General features: G+C 35.2%; 2 protein-coding genes across 5 annotated transcripts in view; one reads left to right on the top strand and one right to left on the bottom strand.

The window, feature by feature from the left end:
• Nucleotides 1-3,461: 3,461 nt before the first annotated feature.
• The window catches only part of LOC140864364 (DExH-box ATP-dependent RNA helicase DExH3), a 33,697-nt gene continuing 20,094 nt past the window's right edge, over nucleotides 3,462-17,064 (bottom strand). For 2 of the 4 annotated variants that reach the window (XM_073268505.1, XM_073268506.1), the window contains exons 13-19: nucleotides 12,254-12,323; nucleotides 11,999-12,147; nucleotides 10,257-10,565; nucleotides 10,108-10,167; nucleotides 8,684-8,836; nucleotides 8,488-8,598; nucleotides 3,462-4,352 (exon numbers count right to left, since the gene is read on the bottom strand). In XM_073268505.1, the coding sequence (XP_073124606.1) occupies nucleotides 3,882-4,352; nucleotides 8,488-8,598; nucleotides 8,684-8,836; nucleotides 10,108-10,167; nucleotides 10,257-10,565; nucleotides 11,999-12,147; nucleotides 12,254-12,323 (1,323 nt within the window). In that variant the 3' untranslated portion in view covers nucleotides 3,462-3,881. The remainder of the gene's footprint in view (nucleotides 4,353-8,487; nucleotides 8,599-8,683; nucleotides 8,837-10,107; nucleotides 10,168-10,256; nucleotides 10,566-11,998; nucleotides 12,148-12,253; nucleotides 12,324-17,064) is intronic. The other 2 variants (XR_012144216.1, XR_012144217.1) reach the window with 2 other exon arrangements.
• LOC140867369 (uncharacterized) lies at nucleotides 13,249-14,702 on the top strand. The gene is made up of 2 exons (XM_073272443.1): nucleotides 13,249-14,311; nucleotides 14,638-14,702. Exons 1-2 carry the CDS (start codon nucleotides 13,249-13,251, stop codon nucleotides 14,661-14,663), a joined length of 1,089 nt encoding a protein of 362 aa, XP_073128544.1. The 3' UTR covers nucleotides 14,664-14,702.

Raw genomic sequence — 17,064 nt, 5'->3', positions numbered from 1 at the left:
GTTCCAGCTCCTTTTGATGCCCTTTGATTTCAAATCTTCAATCCAGAAGATTGCCCCTTGTGAGTTCTTTGAGAATATCGTCGAGTCACAGAAGAGAAGAGAATAATGAAGTCCTTAGTTCTTTTAGCTGAAATCATTTTTGGATCGAGATCAGACCCCTTTAAGAGTGATTTCAGCTAACTAACGGACATAACTAACAGATGCTTTAATCCTAGCCATTAGATCAATTCCTTGATCTAAGAGTTGATCTGAACCGTTGATAGCAACTAATACTAAGTCAACATAAGTCTTCACAATTTTTATTTACATTTTTTATATTTTAGATTATTATATATCATCCTTATTCTTATCTTAATTAAAATATGAAAAAAATCATTAATTTTAAAAAAAATCATATTTAGATTATAAGCAATCTACATATGCCAATGGACGATGGTAATTCACTACAAGAAAACATTAATTCAACAACACTAAAAAGACAACGGTTTTAATTAAAACCGTTGTATTTCAGCGTTTTTTACTAAAAGACCGTTGTCTTTGTGGGATAAAATACAACGGTTTTTGTTTATCGGGTTTTTTTAAGTTACAACAACGGTTTTTATCAACCGTTGTCTTTGTGCGTTTTTTTTGGTCAAAAAACAAACCGTTGTCTTTGACATTTTTTTTAAAAAAATTAATATATTAATTTATTTTTCTTTTTAAGTGTATGCATATAAAAATATACACCCACACCATCTTTCCATTTTACTTTTCTTCAAGTCTGGATCGCGATCCTTCTTCTTCTCTCAACCCTAGATGCCCTCTTGCCGTCGATTATACGCTCTTTTTACCTGAATCCAAAAAAACAGTTTAGGGTATTTTTCCCAACAACATTATCTTCATTTTGATCCAAAGATCGAATGATTTGAGCCCCTCTCCGTGCGAACGAAGCGTTATCGCGATTAAAATAATGAAGTGCATTTCTCTTGGCTCGATAAATTGAAGCTCCGATAAAAAAATTTGAAATCTAGGGATTTGATTCCAGATTTCATCGCGATTATCATAATGAGTCGGATTTTAGGAATATCAGGCTTGAAAAGCCTCGAACAGTTCAAGTATCAGCCAGGTTCTAAGTCTGGAGCTGCGAAAGCCAAGACACTTCGGATCTCCTTCGACTCGGTTTCCTCTGGAAGCTTCTCGAATCTGAAGAGTAGTGCAGGTTGTACATTTTTTAGTTATGTTTTGCTAAAGCACTTGTGCGTTTCTGATTAGTCACTTTGATTTTTCTTGTGTAGAACAATTGGTCAAAGAACAAGCTTCTGCGAAAAATGACCTCGAACTTGTAGTAAGAAACTAAATATAACTCTCACATTCTTTACGCATACTTTTCTACATGTTCTAAAGTTTTTGATGGGCAGAAGAACATATATATATGTCAGCTGTGCATATGCTCATTGTAGTTTGCTTGTTAATTTCGTCCTCAAGATTGTATAGTGCTATCGAAAGGTGTTGGGTGGGATGTTGCTGCCATAGGAAATGGTTGGTGTACGTTGAGATGATGGAGTTTTGATTATGTTACAAGTTTGTTTATCTATGCTTGAAATTTGAGAGATTACTATGTTTATAATATTTTAATTTGTAAATGATTGTGAAGAAAATGTTGCATCATTATTGGCACTTTTGTTTTGTGTTGGTTTCTTTGTGGATTAAGTTTGAAATTCTTGATTGATGCAACCATAAATAGCAACAATTTCGCGAATGGGTGAAAAAGAAAATATCTTTTAACCATTTGACTCATATTTCATCTCATCTTTTCACCAATTATTTTAATTTTAAAAATTGATCATTTTTATTGTATTGTTTAAAAATATTTAATTATCTAATTTTTTTATAGACCAAACGCTTCGTGGGTGCCATGAGACACTGATATTTAAGAATAGTACACAAATATTTGAAGACAAAAATTCCAATGAAACAGTCTCAAAAGTCATTTTTTTTGAGACGGATCACTTATATGATTTATCCATTAAAAATATTACATTTTATGTTAAAATATTAAATTATTATTATAAATATGGGTAGGATTGACTCGTCTCACGAATAAAATCATAATGAGCCGCAATGATCACAGTTGCACGTGATTCATTCTGCGATAATGTTGTTGATTAGATTCAAAATCAAAACCAAATAGACTTGGATTAATATAAATATAATATTTGAACGCCTTAGAGCAACTATTTTCGTGTGCAACGTGACAAAAAATTTATGATCGGTTTTTTATCTCTGTGAAACCGTCTCATACGTGAGACGGGTCAATCCTACCCATATTTACAATAATAAGTAATACTTTTGACATAAAATGTAGTACTTTTTAATAGGTGACCCAAATAGGAGACCCGTCTCACATAATTAACTCATGAGACCGTCTCATGGGAGTGTTTGTCATAATCTTAATACTTCTTTCATTCTTTTCTTATTTTTTCTTGAAACCTATTTTATCTCAAAACTTATACCTTTTTTTTTTGTTCTCTTATAGGTTTTATTAAAAATATTTCTTTTTTCAAATAATTAAATTATGTGAGCACGTGAAAACCATGTGAGATATATTAAATAAAATAACAAAAAATTAAATATATCATTGGATCAAATTCAACCAGACTTGATTCAAAATTATCACAGATCTGTTTGCAAGTAATTCAACCCGATTCAACATTGATATCGGATTCATCTCAATCAGCAATCGTTTACCGAATTAAATCACATCAGTTGCAGATTCATCTGGTCCAATAAACATCTTAGCTAAGGTATGTTGGTTTGGATACTTACACATTAGAAAGTTAAATTTGTGTGTTAGTTTTAGTCTTTTTATTTATCATAGCATCGAAATTAGTGTTATGACATATGATAGAAGTTTTTAATGATAAATAATAATTCTACAACACTAATAATACGTTGATCTATAACTAGTTTGTTTTTTTTAATTGAATTTAAAATTTGAAATAAGGTTAAAAACGAACATTGATAATAGTTATAGGACCATTTTTTTAAAAAAAAATATGTAACTAGAAAACATAATAAAATTGATGACATGCAACTGACCCAAGTAGTTACAGGATTATTCTATGCTACACTTGGAGTACTTCCCAATGATGTGGTCAAATATCAACCATTGGATCATCAAGACATATGTCAATTTCCATAAAAATATATGGATCCCACGTGATCTAATGGTATTAAAATAGGAAAAAAAACATTCCCGGTGTAGCATAGACTAACCCGTAGTTACAAGATCAATATTTTATGCTCATTAGATGAATAACTAACATCGACAATTACACACACAAGGAGGTTCCATTTTCACACAATTCTGACACCAAAAAGCATTTCTCAGAGCATGGTTTTCGAATCATAGGCTCCTCTAATTCTCTTGATTTTGGTCATCAACAGAAAATTAGCAACCCAATACCGTATCCAAATTCCACCATTAATTTTCTTTGTTGTACTTTAAATATGAAAGAGTATCCGTACATACATTATCCTTACATGTTGAATGTGTTGCTAAAAATACTAATCCTTATTTCCCTGCAAGAATTACATGCATTTCCCATAAATTATTGAATCATTCATACAAAATGTTGATATATAAATATTGAACGTGTATACATGCAATGCGATGATTAAGAATTCTATATCTATATGTGTACTACCATCTAAGAGAGCAGATAAATTTCCATTCTTCTGACTACAACTTTGGCCTGTGTCTATTACCGTCGTTGCCTCCACCCCACCATCTAAGAATAATGAACAATTAGCATGCAGGTTTCATGTCAATCATCAAAAATCTGATATACACCTTGTGTTGCAGCCATCTTTGCAAGAGCATCCAACTATTGGAGCCCACTTCAACCTGATTGCCCCCGTTTTGACCTCCTTCGTTTACCAAGAAGTTTCAGCATGCTGTCAGTAACATCAGGCAGAGATTTATTATCTTCATCATGGTTATCCTCGGACGTTTGGGTTAACCAAGCCAACGCTTCTATAGCAGCATCTTTCTCAGACAAGACTTTATTTCTCTTCGGTTTTCCCACAAACTGCATGCCCTTGAACTCTACTAATGCCCGAAATTCATTTGTCTTAAGATGTTTTGTTTTATATTTTGGAGGTGAGTGACCAGCTCTCATTAACAGAGTTTGAAGTAAGCTCTTGGGATTTGTTCCATCTTTTGTAAATCTTTCGTGACTAGACTCTCGAGGCTTCTTACTTTCACGACCGAAAACAAATCTTCCTTCACATTGATCACCTGAAACCAGCTCCTGAATAGCAAGCATTAGGTACTTTCCTTCTTTATTGATGTCCAAGCGGGGATCTTGAAGCTGCATTTTTACAGATGTATTGAGCAAGAATAAAATCCATCATTCCACTATAGCATTTTTTTAATTAGGATAGGATTGTAAACGCATAATCAATTACCAGCTAAAGTAAAATAAAGCCAGAGGAGTTCATAAAACTAACGAAACATTAGGTGTACTCGAAGCTTGTCTTATAAGGATCAAAGACATCCATGCATACAGAAGTACCATTCAAAGTTTTACCTTCCTGGTTTACTGGTAATAAGCATGCATGTATAGCATCCAAATACCATCTCTCTCTTCAGTACCCTGTAACTTTGGACTTCGAAGTGTTGTAGTATACGACACCTCTCAGTCGGCAGTGCATCAATGCAAGGGTTTCCAATAAGTTGGTTAGCATTTATTCCCCAAAACACTCTCCTCCAAACTAGAGGAAAACAAATGGCTAAAACAATCATTAAAACTTTGAACTTCCAGGTAACGTACATTCAAGTACCAAAGAACAGCTCACCCTAGTCGTGAATCAAGATGGAGAGATTGTACACGAGGCACAGTGATCTCAAGAAATCGAAAAAGAGTGCACTAGCATACACTTATTTCAGTAGTATCTAGTAACTTCAATCTGCCAAATCAAGTATAACTTCTGAAATCACTCTTCTCTAAGGCTCAAATAAAAATAGGTGGCCAATAAAGTGTTAGGTACCTTTCTAATAAACCAAATGGGGCCTCAATTTAGCTAACAAATGTCAAGTAGCAACAAGTTAGTACTAAAGTGTAAAAGAATCCACACAATTCATTGCAATAAACTCTTCACCTATCTGGCATGGACCTTCAATCAAGATAAGAGCAGCCGTTATTTGGGTGCAAAAGTCAACAGCAATTATTCTGTCTTTCACACCCTTAAAAATCTAAATAGCATATTACCGTCATATCCAACTTTCTTTCGGACATTTACTTTCATCATTGTATATTGGATATCACTAAATTGGTCCTCAGGTACAAGGCACCCAAACTTTGCCATATGTTAACATCTTTGACAGCTCAACGTTCCTATTTTACCTTTCTAAACCCTTCACCACCTGTAATTTATACAACCTAATAAACATGTTAGCGTAGATTAGGATCAATTCTGGTATAAATATTTGTTCTAATTTTATTAATAGGGTAGTCAAATATTTTAAGTTTGGTAGGAGAATATTAGTAATTTCTAATCCATAGGGATTCTCTATTCATTGTTGTGTATATATATAGGTAGGCAATACTTCGAATGAATATACAAGAAATATGTTTTCCTATTTCTACATGAAGGAATTAAGAATGCAGTGTGATATTCCAATAAAGCTTTATCGTGATAACCAATCAACCATCAGCATTGCTCACAACCCAGTTCATGATCGAACAAAGCATATTGAAGTTGATCGACACTTCATAAAAGACAAGTTGGATGCAAAGATTATCAGTATTGAATATGTGCCTACTAATCATCAACTGGCCGATTTCCTTACAAAAGGAATGTCGGAAGAAACACATGAATTTCTTGTTGACGACCTTGGTTTAATCAACATCTTTAGTCAAGTTTGAGAGAGTGAAGATTAGGATGAATTCTTGTAAATAAATATTTATTCTAATTTTATTTAATAGAGTGGTCAAATCTTTTAAGTTTGGTAGGAGAATATGAGTAATTTCTGATTCATAGGAATTCTCTATTTATTGTTGTGTATATATACAGGTGTACAATACTTCACATGGATATACAAGAAATATATTTTCCCGATTTGTACAGTCAAACATCTGGGAAGTGAATTCTAACCAAATTTAAAATTTACCACGTAAAATTATAATCAACATTGAAACCATTCTGTTTGACCAATTCGTCAACTTGTCTCACTCTTGTGCTTTCTAGAGACAGGCACACAAAAGTGAATTCTAACCAAATTTAAAATTGACCTCGTAAAATTATAATCAACATTGAAACCATTCCGTTTGACCAATTCGTCAACTTGTCTCACTCTTGTGCTTTCTAGAGACAGGTCTCTCACCAGCAAATATATTGCTTCGTCCTGGAATTTTACGGTTGTTTGTACTTAATTCACCGTAGTTCAGTACATCTCAAAAAGTCGGTACAAAAGAGAATAATAGAAGTACAGAGTTATCAGCCTATCTGAATTGTATTGATGATACTGTAAAAAATCACGTAAACGAGTAAGATCAGATTTTCAGATTATCAAATATTTTGAAATGTTGGTCAAAAGTAACAAATGACATGAAAAAATTATTGATTAACATGTAAATACTGATGTTCCGGGACATTTTGTGCTCTACAAAATGCATCAACATTGAAAGTAAAAGAAACCTATTCTCTCAGACTCAAAATTGTAAAAAGTTATGCATTTGCAATCTGTCAAGTCTCACAACAAAAATCCTAAATTTTCCGAATTTGAAGTCAATTATCATTGGTATTGTTGAACTGACACCTGAACAATCCACTCCAATGATAAACAAAATTTTCGGACCTACAATTAAGTAGAGCCGCAAAGGGGTTACGATGCTAAATTAACATCCATTTGTTGGCTGATGCTTCTCCAGTACATTCATTGTTTTCTTTTGTGCTATTGCCATTATACAACTCCCCCAATTGGGCATTATATATTTAAACCCCCACCAAAAAAAAAAAAAGATTTTTAGTTTTTTGACAAAAATGCATTCAACACCAACAAAACTGTCCAGAATATTAAAATCTATCCGATTCTTTCTCAGCAGATTCTACGACTCCAGTTGAGTCTTGGTTCAAATGTGGACCAAACCTTCCGAGGCATCAGACACGACATGCCTCTTGTCAACAACAATAAGAAACATTGAAATATCTATACTTCTAGTAGTATGATCAAGTGCAAAAACAGCTATTTGCTCAAAATGAAGATGTTGAATACCAAATAACATTAATTTTCCATATTAGATCAGATATGATGCTTGGTCATTAAAACTTTTTCCTTCATAAACACAACGCCGTGTAAAATAAATTTTACCTTCATCTCAACAATCAGAAACAATGTTCTAAAAAGCGCGGCAGGGGCGCAGTCACCCACGGCCTAACGACTAGGCCATTTTTATTTTTAGCCTAAACATCTAATTCTTATTGTTCATTTTAATTTCTCCAATAATTCCTCTTTATCGAATTCAAACTCAAAATCCACGGCATATTTCTCCTCTTCATCCGATATAAATTGTTGGGCAAATATACCAAATAATCTTTGCAGATAGACAGATTTTGAGCCGCCCGGGCGACCGATTAATGTAACAACGGACAAGGGACATTGTAATGACCCAAATCCTAATTTGAATAAAGTACTAATTAAGACATAATTGAGGAGTTGTTAATTAAGCAAATTGAGTGACAGTATACCAGCCAGTTTGGATTCACCGAAGGTCCATTCAGACCTTCCGAACTGTTTGGATTCACCGAACTAAGATCGGACCATCCGATCACCATATCCAAATAAAACTCATCAGAGCTTGACAAGTGGCTAAGCGATCAGACCATCTGAACGCAATTCAGATCTTCTGACCTCTCTTATCCAGAGTAATCCACCAGAAGAGTGAGATTTTGACACGTGACGGATAAGATCAAGTTCGGATCTTCAGAACTCTCCTGAGTCCCCACCATTTGTAACGTCGCACCGTTTTCTCTATGATTCTTTCTCTCGAGTTCTAGCCATATATTAGAGGTTTTTAGCCAGTTCTAGGGCATTTTAGTGTTGGGAAGCTTCTGGAGTTAGTGGCGACTCGAGAAATGTTGAGATTATTGTTTCCGTTGTTTAATTGTTGATATTAAGTTGAATTATGCATGCTCATTAGTCTGCTTAGTAGTTGCTTGGGTGAGGGTGCTACAAACATTGCTTTTCTAAAAATCCGAGGGTGCCTTTTAGAACATTGATCAGAAACTAACTTCTTCATAACGCTTTGAAGGGACGATAATGGAACATAGAGTGCAGCCAGATATTGTCACTAAATTGGCATAACCAAAAGTTTTGATGATAATTGTTCACATTGGAAACAAGGAGTTCACAAAACATGCTATAACTTTAGAACAAAGATTATCTACCAGAAAAGAATATAACCACAAAATAAAGCCAACACCCAAAAAAATTTCCAAATTTACCTTCTTTTGCAAAAGTTTTTCTAGCTCCTCTTTTAGCTTGACATAACAATCTGACAAACTTGGATCCATAAAGAAGTCAATATATCCACCCAACATTTTTAAATTGCCTACCTGAGACACCAAAATTCGATATTAAAACGAAAGCACAATTTAAATGATAGGTTCCACAAAAGGATTTGAAGACACAAAACCCTACCATACCACCACAGTCCATGCCACCGCCAAAAAGGATCAAAATGGAATCAGATACTCCCGTCGAATCACGTATGAATACTGTATTGACTTTCACCTTCTCACCAAAAACCAACCATGGGTATGGGATTGTTTGATAACGAGCGTTTACAGAATTCTAGACCAAATGAAAATTATGGAAAAACGTTAGCTAACGATAGCGAAATAAATAAATAATTCCCATTCATTACAGTCCATGAAATCAAACCAGTAGATGAAAAAAATGGGGTCCGTTATCTTGAATATGAATAAGAAAATTAAAGTAATCAAACATTAGCGAACTCACAATTCTGGAATGACTAAAAAAAAAGTTAGCCACAAAGAAATTATCTGCTTTGCAAGGAGATCCAAGAAATGTTACAAATATGCTTTAAAAAAAATTTAAAAGTTAATATGTGCATGCACCTGATATGACTCTAACCCTGGGTTCCATGACTCAAGAAACATATATCCACCTTGCGGTGTTAATAGGATAAGGTGAGGAGGGCATGGGGGATATATAATAGCCAAACCAACCTTTTATAGATAAGTTCAATGATTTTCTTATTTCTTAATACTTAAGATGGCAACATTTTTTAAATAGACGAGACAATTCACTCATGTTATCATTTTTACTTTTAGCCAATGTTCAGAACAGTTTGGTATGTTTCCTCAAGAAAAAAAAAAAGAAAGAAAAGAAAGAAAAGAAAAGAAAGTTTGGTTTGTAAGTGTTCCTCTCTATACACAAGTCAACACTAATATTTTTAGCCTTGTTTTACAGCATATAAAAAGAATAAGTAAAAATCAAAATAAAAAATTAATTAAATCTCAATAGTTGTAAATTAATTGGTATATTAAATCAACAAGAATGTAAAACATTTTTATCAAATTTTAACTTGATTTAGAAACTTCAATACACTTAAACAAGTATTTGAAAATATTTTGATTCAACACAAGAAATATTATAGCTCTAGATGAAAATACATTCTAAAAAATATTTGTTGTTTGAAAAAATAGTTTAATATATTTAAATTAAATTGTTATTCATGCTACATTGATTTTTCTTAAATAAAACTAAACACAAGTATCTTTGTTGCAAAAAAAAAAGATTAATTTTCAATCGAGTTTTTTGGAATATGTTTCTGTTCTCAGGAAATGTTTGCCATTCCCCAAAATGAAAACAAATAATATTTTGGGTCCTTTTCAAATTTCCTGACATTTACAGTAGCAATTCTATTTTCCATAACCAAAATCAAACATAAATTTTATTCCTAATTCCCCCAATATAAAACAAAACAAAACAAAACAAATAAATTTTATGTTAGGATTTACTTATCGTTCGTAGCAACCACATGTATGAAATTTGTATTCCTCAAATAAATAATAGATAACCCAAGTGTTGGGACATACCGCATAGAGAAAAACCTGGCCATCATCCATTGTCTTGAAAGACATTGATGTTTCCCTGTGCTGCACATAAAGAAGAAATAATGGATCCACTAGACTATATTTAGTAGCTTAACTTCAATAGAATTATAGAAGCAATGTATTATACCCACCACAACAGAAGCAATTCCAGGAAATAGACCAGAGCATATTACAGCACGAACCAAAGACTGGTTGTGACTTAATCTGTTATTAATCGATCCATCTGCGTCAAGCAACTGAGCGTCTTTCAAAATGTAGGTGAACTGCTTACGAAGAGAATGGATCGCTTGAAGAGTCTGGACAGAAAGGAAGTTTCTCCAACAATATTCATATGCAGAACCTTCTCTTTCTGCATCCTTCCATCCTTCATAGGCACGAACAAGAGCCATATGATCACTGTAGTCCTTAGCAGAGAATCTAGACTTGGCAGATCCTGCTAACTTTTTTTTTTTTTTATAAGGCCCAATTATACAAAATAGAGCAAGATCATATAAGTAAAACAGTCTTAAGCATGACAATAAATCCAATAACAGACACTTATTCAGATTGTGACATGTTCAAAATTCAGGAATATTTTGAGAGGGATCCGGAAAAGAAAAGCATCCAAATTGACTACTTGGATGTCCAGGTTCATGGATAGGGTATATGTTGAAATGCATTTTTTATGCATGAATATTTATCAGAAATGATATGGAAACAATCTCCTTGATGAGACAACCAAGGTGTAGGCAAGTCAAAACCAAAATATAGGACCACCGTGTGACACGTAAAACAACACCAAAGTACTTTTCTTATGGTTTTTCATACAATATTATCTTCTAAGGCACTTGGCCCAACGTCGAGTATGCAACAAACAGTCGTTTTACTCCGCACAAATCCACAAAACTAGTGAATTCACAAGATGTAGGAAAAATGGATGTCAGACAAACACAAGAATCATCTGAAGTTCACTCGCTACCTTAAAGCTGAATAACAACGAACTAAAGAAATCAGAACCGCCTCCATGTGATAGCAACTCCTCTTGTCAGGGATATCATATTTGAACAATATTTTATGCATATGCTTGTTGTTATGCAGCCTCAGAAATGCGAAGGCTTGCTGGTGATTACTGTATCAGCACCCAGATGAAACATCTAGGTTTAAATAACGAGGATGTGGAAGTAATATTAAGAAGCCAAAGTGGAAAAAATTTGAAAGCAGTAACCTGAAGCAGCAAATTACACTTCAGGTTTTACAACTTTCATTATTATTCAAGAAAAAACACGTTCAAAATGGTCCTTGGATAGGAGTGAAATTCATAAGCAGATATTAAACACATGCAATCTATTGTCATCAATGAGATAGTAACTAGCTAGAAACACGGTAAAAGAAATACGATTCAAGATAAACATCATTTTGAATGTAGCAATTTGCGAGAAAAAAGAAAGAAAAAACTTAAATTCAGTTTTTATAATTCAATTATTATCAGGAACTCTAGATGACTTCTAAACGTATTAGTATGTACATGAACCAAGAAAACTAGATGAGCTTTTTCAAACAGTGTTGGCATGTCATACTCAATGCTACAACAAAAATACCAAGTGATTTTAGCAGGTTACATATTGGCCAACTGATATCGTGAAAAACCAGCATGGCAATTGTTGGTGAATCATGTACTTAAGATGCAACGAGAGAAATGACTCAAAATGACCTATGCTTACAGTAATGAGATGTGCAGAAAGCACATGACAATCACCAAGTTCGTATCTTGTACACTATCACAGAAACAATCAACTCTTTTATGTCATGGACTTTGGATAAAAAACAAAGATTCATATTACATGACCTCCCATAGAAAGCAAATAAAACACCTTGACATGTGCTGCTAACTTACATCCTTTTTATCTTGAGGCAGAAGAAAAGGATCCCTGACACTGAGACCGGCCACAATCGTTAATACAGGGTCAAAGCAACTAAATATAGAACCCATAACTAGCATTTTCCCAAGTTTAGGATCCACTGGTAGCACCGACAAAAACTTTCCTGATCAAACCATGAAATGAGTGAAAAAACAGAAAATGAACAGATAACGTCAAGAGAACTAATGAAACAAAGAATATTTGAGTGTTGCACATGTGAATGTACATACCAAGATGTGTAAGATTCTCAGTTTCATCCAAAGCACCAATCATCTTCAAAAATTCAACGGCATTTCTCACCTGAAAAAAAATCAACAGGCAAAAAATCAACAAAAACACACGGTGCCATGAGGATGAAGGAAGCAGGTCAAAGTAACCCATATTCTGAGAATCCAACTAAAATATAATATCAAACTGAAACTGCCACAAGCACCAAACTAATAGAGATACTAAAAGGTAAGACATGGTATAAAAATGAACAGGAGTAGTTTTGGGGTGGGGTGAGAGCTGCAAAGCAGAGTCAAGCTAGAGAGGGGGGGAGCACCAGAGAATGTTTATCCAGGAATAGTTTGAAAAACAATTGATTTCAATGCTATTTGTTCAACCATATGATTTGGTGAGCTGTTGTAATATTGTTATGAAACTCAGATCAGGTAAATTTCTACGATCAATTGAAATGTCATGTACCACAAATATGAAAAAAAATTATTTCCTCACATGTCATAAAGAAAGTGTGGACAAAAGGAAACAAAATATCTTATTTGTACAGAAATATTAGTTAATATTTTATTCTTTTTTGTAGAGTATAATTAAGGATAGATAATATTCTGTCACATTAAATTAGGGCTGGTAGTTGTGTATATAATGATGATCTTTGTAACATCTTTGATATGAGAAAAATATTATTCATACCACTGTTAAAATGTTCTCTTATTTCCTGTGCATATATTCCTTGTATTTGGTCTGCTCACATGGTATCAGAGCCGTAAGGCTTTGATAACGCAAGTGGGAACCTTGTGAAAGGAGTACTAACATCTGGGTTGATAAACCCTCACTCTCCACATCATTCAAATCGTGATTCCGTTGAAATTCAAACAGAAATTCATCTCCTGCAAAGCAGCAACTCTGCCTGGGCCATAAAACCAACGCTGGTGCATCTCGTGTGAAGAGGCGACGAGTTTGGGGAACAAATCCGACACCTTGCAGATCCTGAACAAGTGCGATTATGTCTGGGTCAAAAGAAGAGAGTTCGGAAATCCCCAGTGTTGTTGTGGGCCTGAAATCCCAAGATTTGTACCCTAATGGACTTGATCACTCATCAGTCCATTTTACCATTCATAAATTGAATGGTAAAAATTTTCTGGAATGGGCCCAGTCCATTAAATTGGTGATTGACGGCAAGGGACGGCTGGGATACTTGACAGGAGAAACAAAGGAACCTGAGAAGAACGATACCAAGTGGAATTCTTGGAAATCTGAGAATTCTATGGTAATTGCATGGCTTGTAAACTCCATGGAACCTTCAATTGGGAAAACCTACCTGTTTCTTCCAACTGCTAGGGACGTCTGGGATGCTGTGAGGGAAACATACTCTGATTTGGAGAATTCTTCACAGATTTTTGAACTGAAAACCAGGTTGTGGAATTCCAAGCAAGGGGAAAGGAACGTGATTGATTATTACAATGAAATGCGAGCATTATGGCAAGAATTAGACTTGTGTTATGAAGAATCTTGGGAATGCAAGAATGATAGTATAAAGTACCAAAAACGCATGGAAAATGATCGAGTATATGTGTTTCTTGCTGGACTTAATCGAGAGCTTGATGATGTTCGTGGCAGAATTCTCGGGAAGAAACCCCTGCCATCTCTAAGCGAAGTTTTTGCAGAAGTAAGAAGAGAAGAGGGAAGACGCCGGGTAATGTTAAGTGTCAAACCTGTGCCTGCTATTGAAGTGTCTGCCCTTGTGTCCAAAAACACCAGTAACCAGCAACCTCGACAATGGCTGAGAGGGGATCGAATCAAGTGTGAACACTGTCATAAGCCATACCACACACAGGAGACATGTTGGGAATTGCATGGCAAACCACCAAACTGGAAGCCAAAATTCTCAAAGCAAAAGGGCCGAGAATTCAGAGCCAATCAAACTGAAGCTGGAGAAGAAACAGGGGCAGCCTCTGGAACACCTTCTTTTAGTAAGGAACAATTAGACCAATTGTATAAATTTTTCCAATCCACACAGCTCTCTAAACCCACATCTGCCTCATCTTCTAGTTCATTAGCTCAACAAGGTAACTTCTTCCAACATACAGCCTTACATACATCTGTATTATTTGATGATCCATGGATAGAAGATTCTGGAGCAACCGACCACATGACAGGTTCATCTAAATTATTCTTATCATATACCCCATGTGCGGGAAACAAGAACATCAAAATAGCCGATGGATCTTTATCCCCAATTGCAGGAAAAGGGTCCATCGCCATTTCAAAAATATTGATTCTGCATAATGTTCTCCATGTCCCTAATCTTTCTTGTAATTTACTGTCAATCAGCCAGTTAACTCGAGAAATGAAATGTGATGCTAAATTCTCTCAAAATCTGTGTGAATTTCAGGATTCAAACTCGGGGATGACGATTGACAATGCTAGGGAGAACGGTGGGTTTTACTACTTTGAGAGATCTAACTCGCATGGACAAGCTCAACAATCCTGTATTGAACCGAACTCGAGCACCAATGATTTAATGTTATGGCATCAGAGATTAGGACATCCAAATTTGTCATATTTGAGATACGTGTTTCCAGCTTTATTTAAGCATAAAAAAACCTTTGAATTTCAGTGTGAGGCGTGTCAATTTGCTAAGCATCAACGTGCCACTTTTCCAGCACAGTCATATCAAGCATCTACACTTTTTTCCCTTGTTCATAGTGATGTTTGGGGACCATATAAAATTCCAACAATTTCTGGAAAAAAATGGTTTATCACATTTATTGATGATCATACACGAATGACATGGGTATACTTGCTAAGCGAAAAATCTGAAGCTGAACATGTTTTCAAAATTTTTTATGCTATGGTTCAGACACAATTTCAAAAAAATGTTCGCGTATTTCGTAGTGATAATGGGAAGGAGTACTTTAATCAAATTCTAAGGACATTTTTTCTGGAAAATGAGATAATTCATCAAAGTTCTTGTGTTTGCACTCCCCAACAAAATGGAGTGGCAGAGAGAAAAAATAGACATCTCCTAGAAGTGGCTAGGTCTCTAATGTTCAGCACTGGACTCTGGAGTACCCAAGTACTTGTGGGGAGAAGCTATCCTAACTGCCACTTATTTGATTAATCAGATGCCTTCTAGAACTTTAAATTTTCGTTCACCTTTATTAATGTTTAAAGACAGCTTTCCTTTGTCACATTTACCCTCTGACTTACAACCTCGCGTGTTTGGATGTGTCGCCTTTGTTCATGTGTATGATCGAGATAAATTGGATCCTCGAGCATTGAAATGTGTTTTTGTTGGATATTCTTCAACCAAGAAAGGATATAAATGCTTTGACCCACAGAAAAAAAAGTTTTTCGTCTCACTGGATGTCACATTCTTTGAGTCTCAAGCCTATTTTCCTCATCTTCAGGGGGAGAATATACTTGAAGACTCGTTTCCTGACCTTGTCTCTCCTAATAAGAGTCATTCTGATGTCATGGTTGATCTAGACATGAGTCTCGCACCACTAACAACAACAACAGAGTTAGCATCCACCAATGAGAGCGGCACTAGAACAATGGGTGACAATGAGCGTCTGTTTGGTCAAGTGTATGTGAGAAGACAACCTCAAAGCAGGAAAGGCCCCGTGATCCCACATGACCATGAGTCAGAACCGAGAAAAGAATCTGATGTCACAACTCCTCCAAATCCAGGTAATGAATCTGATCCATCTCATAGTGAAATTGTTTTTCCCAGGTCTCTAGATCTTCCCATTGCCCTTAGAAAAGGCACTAGAACATGTACCCAACATCCATTATCTAACCATGTATCCTACAAGAATATTTCTAAGTCCTATTCCAGTTTTATCTCTCAGTTGCATAGTGTGGATGTTCCTAAGTCTATACAGGAGGCTATATCTGTTCCGCATTGGAAGGAGGCTGTTCTAGAGGAAATGCGTGCCTTGAAAAAGAATGACACATGGGAAATAGTAACTTTGCCTAGAGGAAAGCAAACAGTGAGCTGCAAATGGGTGTTCAATGTGAAAATCAACTCTGATGGGTCATTGGAGCGATATAAAGCCAGACTTGTTGCCAAGGGATTTACTCAGACATATGGGATTGATTATCAAGAAACGTTTGCTCCTGTGGCAAAGCTAAATACAGTAAGAATTTCTCTCTGGCGGCAAATCTAGATTGGCCCCTGCACCAGTTAGATGTGAAAAATGTTTTTCTCAATGGAGAATTGGAAGAGGATGTATATATGAATGCTCCTCCAGGATTTGAGGATCAATTTAAAGGAAGAATTTGCAAACTGAAAAAGTCCCTCTATGGACTAAAACAGTCCCCACGAGCATGGTTTGAAAAGTTTTTCAAATCAGTAAAAAAACATGGCTACACTCAGGGACAATCCGATCACACTATGTTTGTGAAGCATACAAAGGGTGGAAATGTGTCTGTTCTAATTGTGTACGTTGATGACATAATTTTAACAGAAAGCGATGAAATTGAAATAACAAGACTGAAGCAGTGTCTCGCATCAGAGTTTGAGGTCAAAGATTTGGGTCCCTTGCGTTATTTCTTGGGAATGAAAGTTGCCTGATCAAGAAATGGGATATATGTCTCACAGAGAAAATATATCCTGGATTTACTTGAAGAAACCGGGATGAGTGGTTGCAAACCTAGTGATACTCCTATAGACCCAAACTTGAAACTCGGAAATGTGATTGAAGGAACTCCTGTTGATACAGGAAGATATCAACGGTTGGTGGGAAAGTTAATTTATCTTTCTCACACACGGCCCAAAATTGCCTTCGCTGTGACTATGGTGAGTCAATTCATG

The sequence above is a fragment of the Henckelia pumila genome, chromosome 4, assembly GCF_033568475.1.
Source record: "Henckelia pumila isolate YLH828 chromosome 4, ASM3356847v2, whole genome shotgun sequence".
NCBI classification, from domain to species: Eukaryota; Viridiplantae; Streptophyta; class Magnoliopsida; order Lamiales; family Gesneriaceae; genus Henckelia; species Henckelia pumila.
Note: the sequence above shows the minus strand (reverse complement) of the source record. Positions and strands in the feature narration are given on the sequence as shown.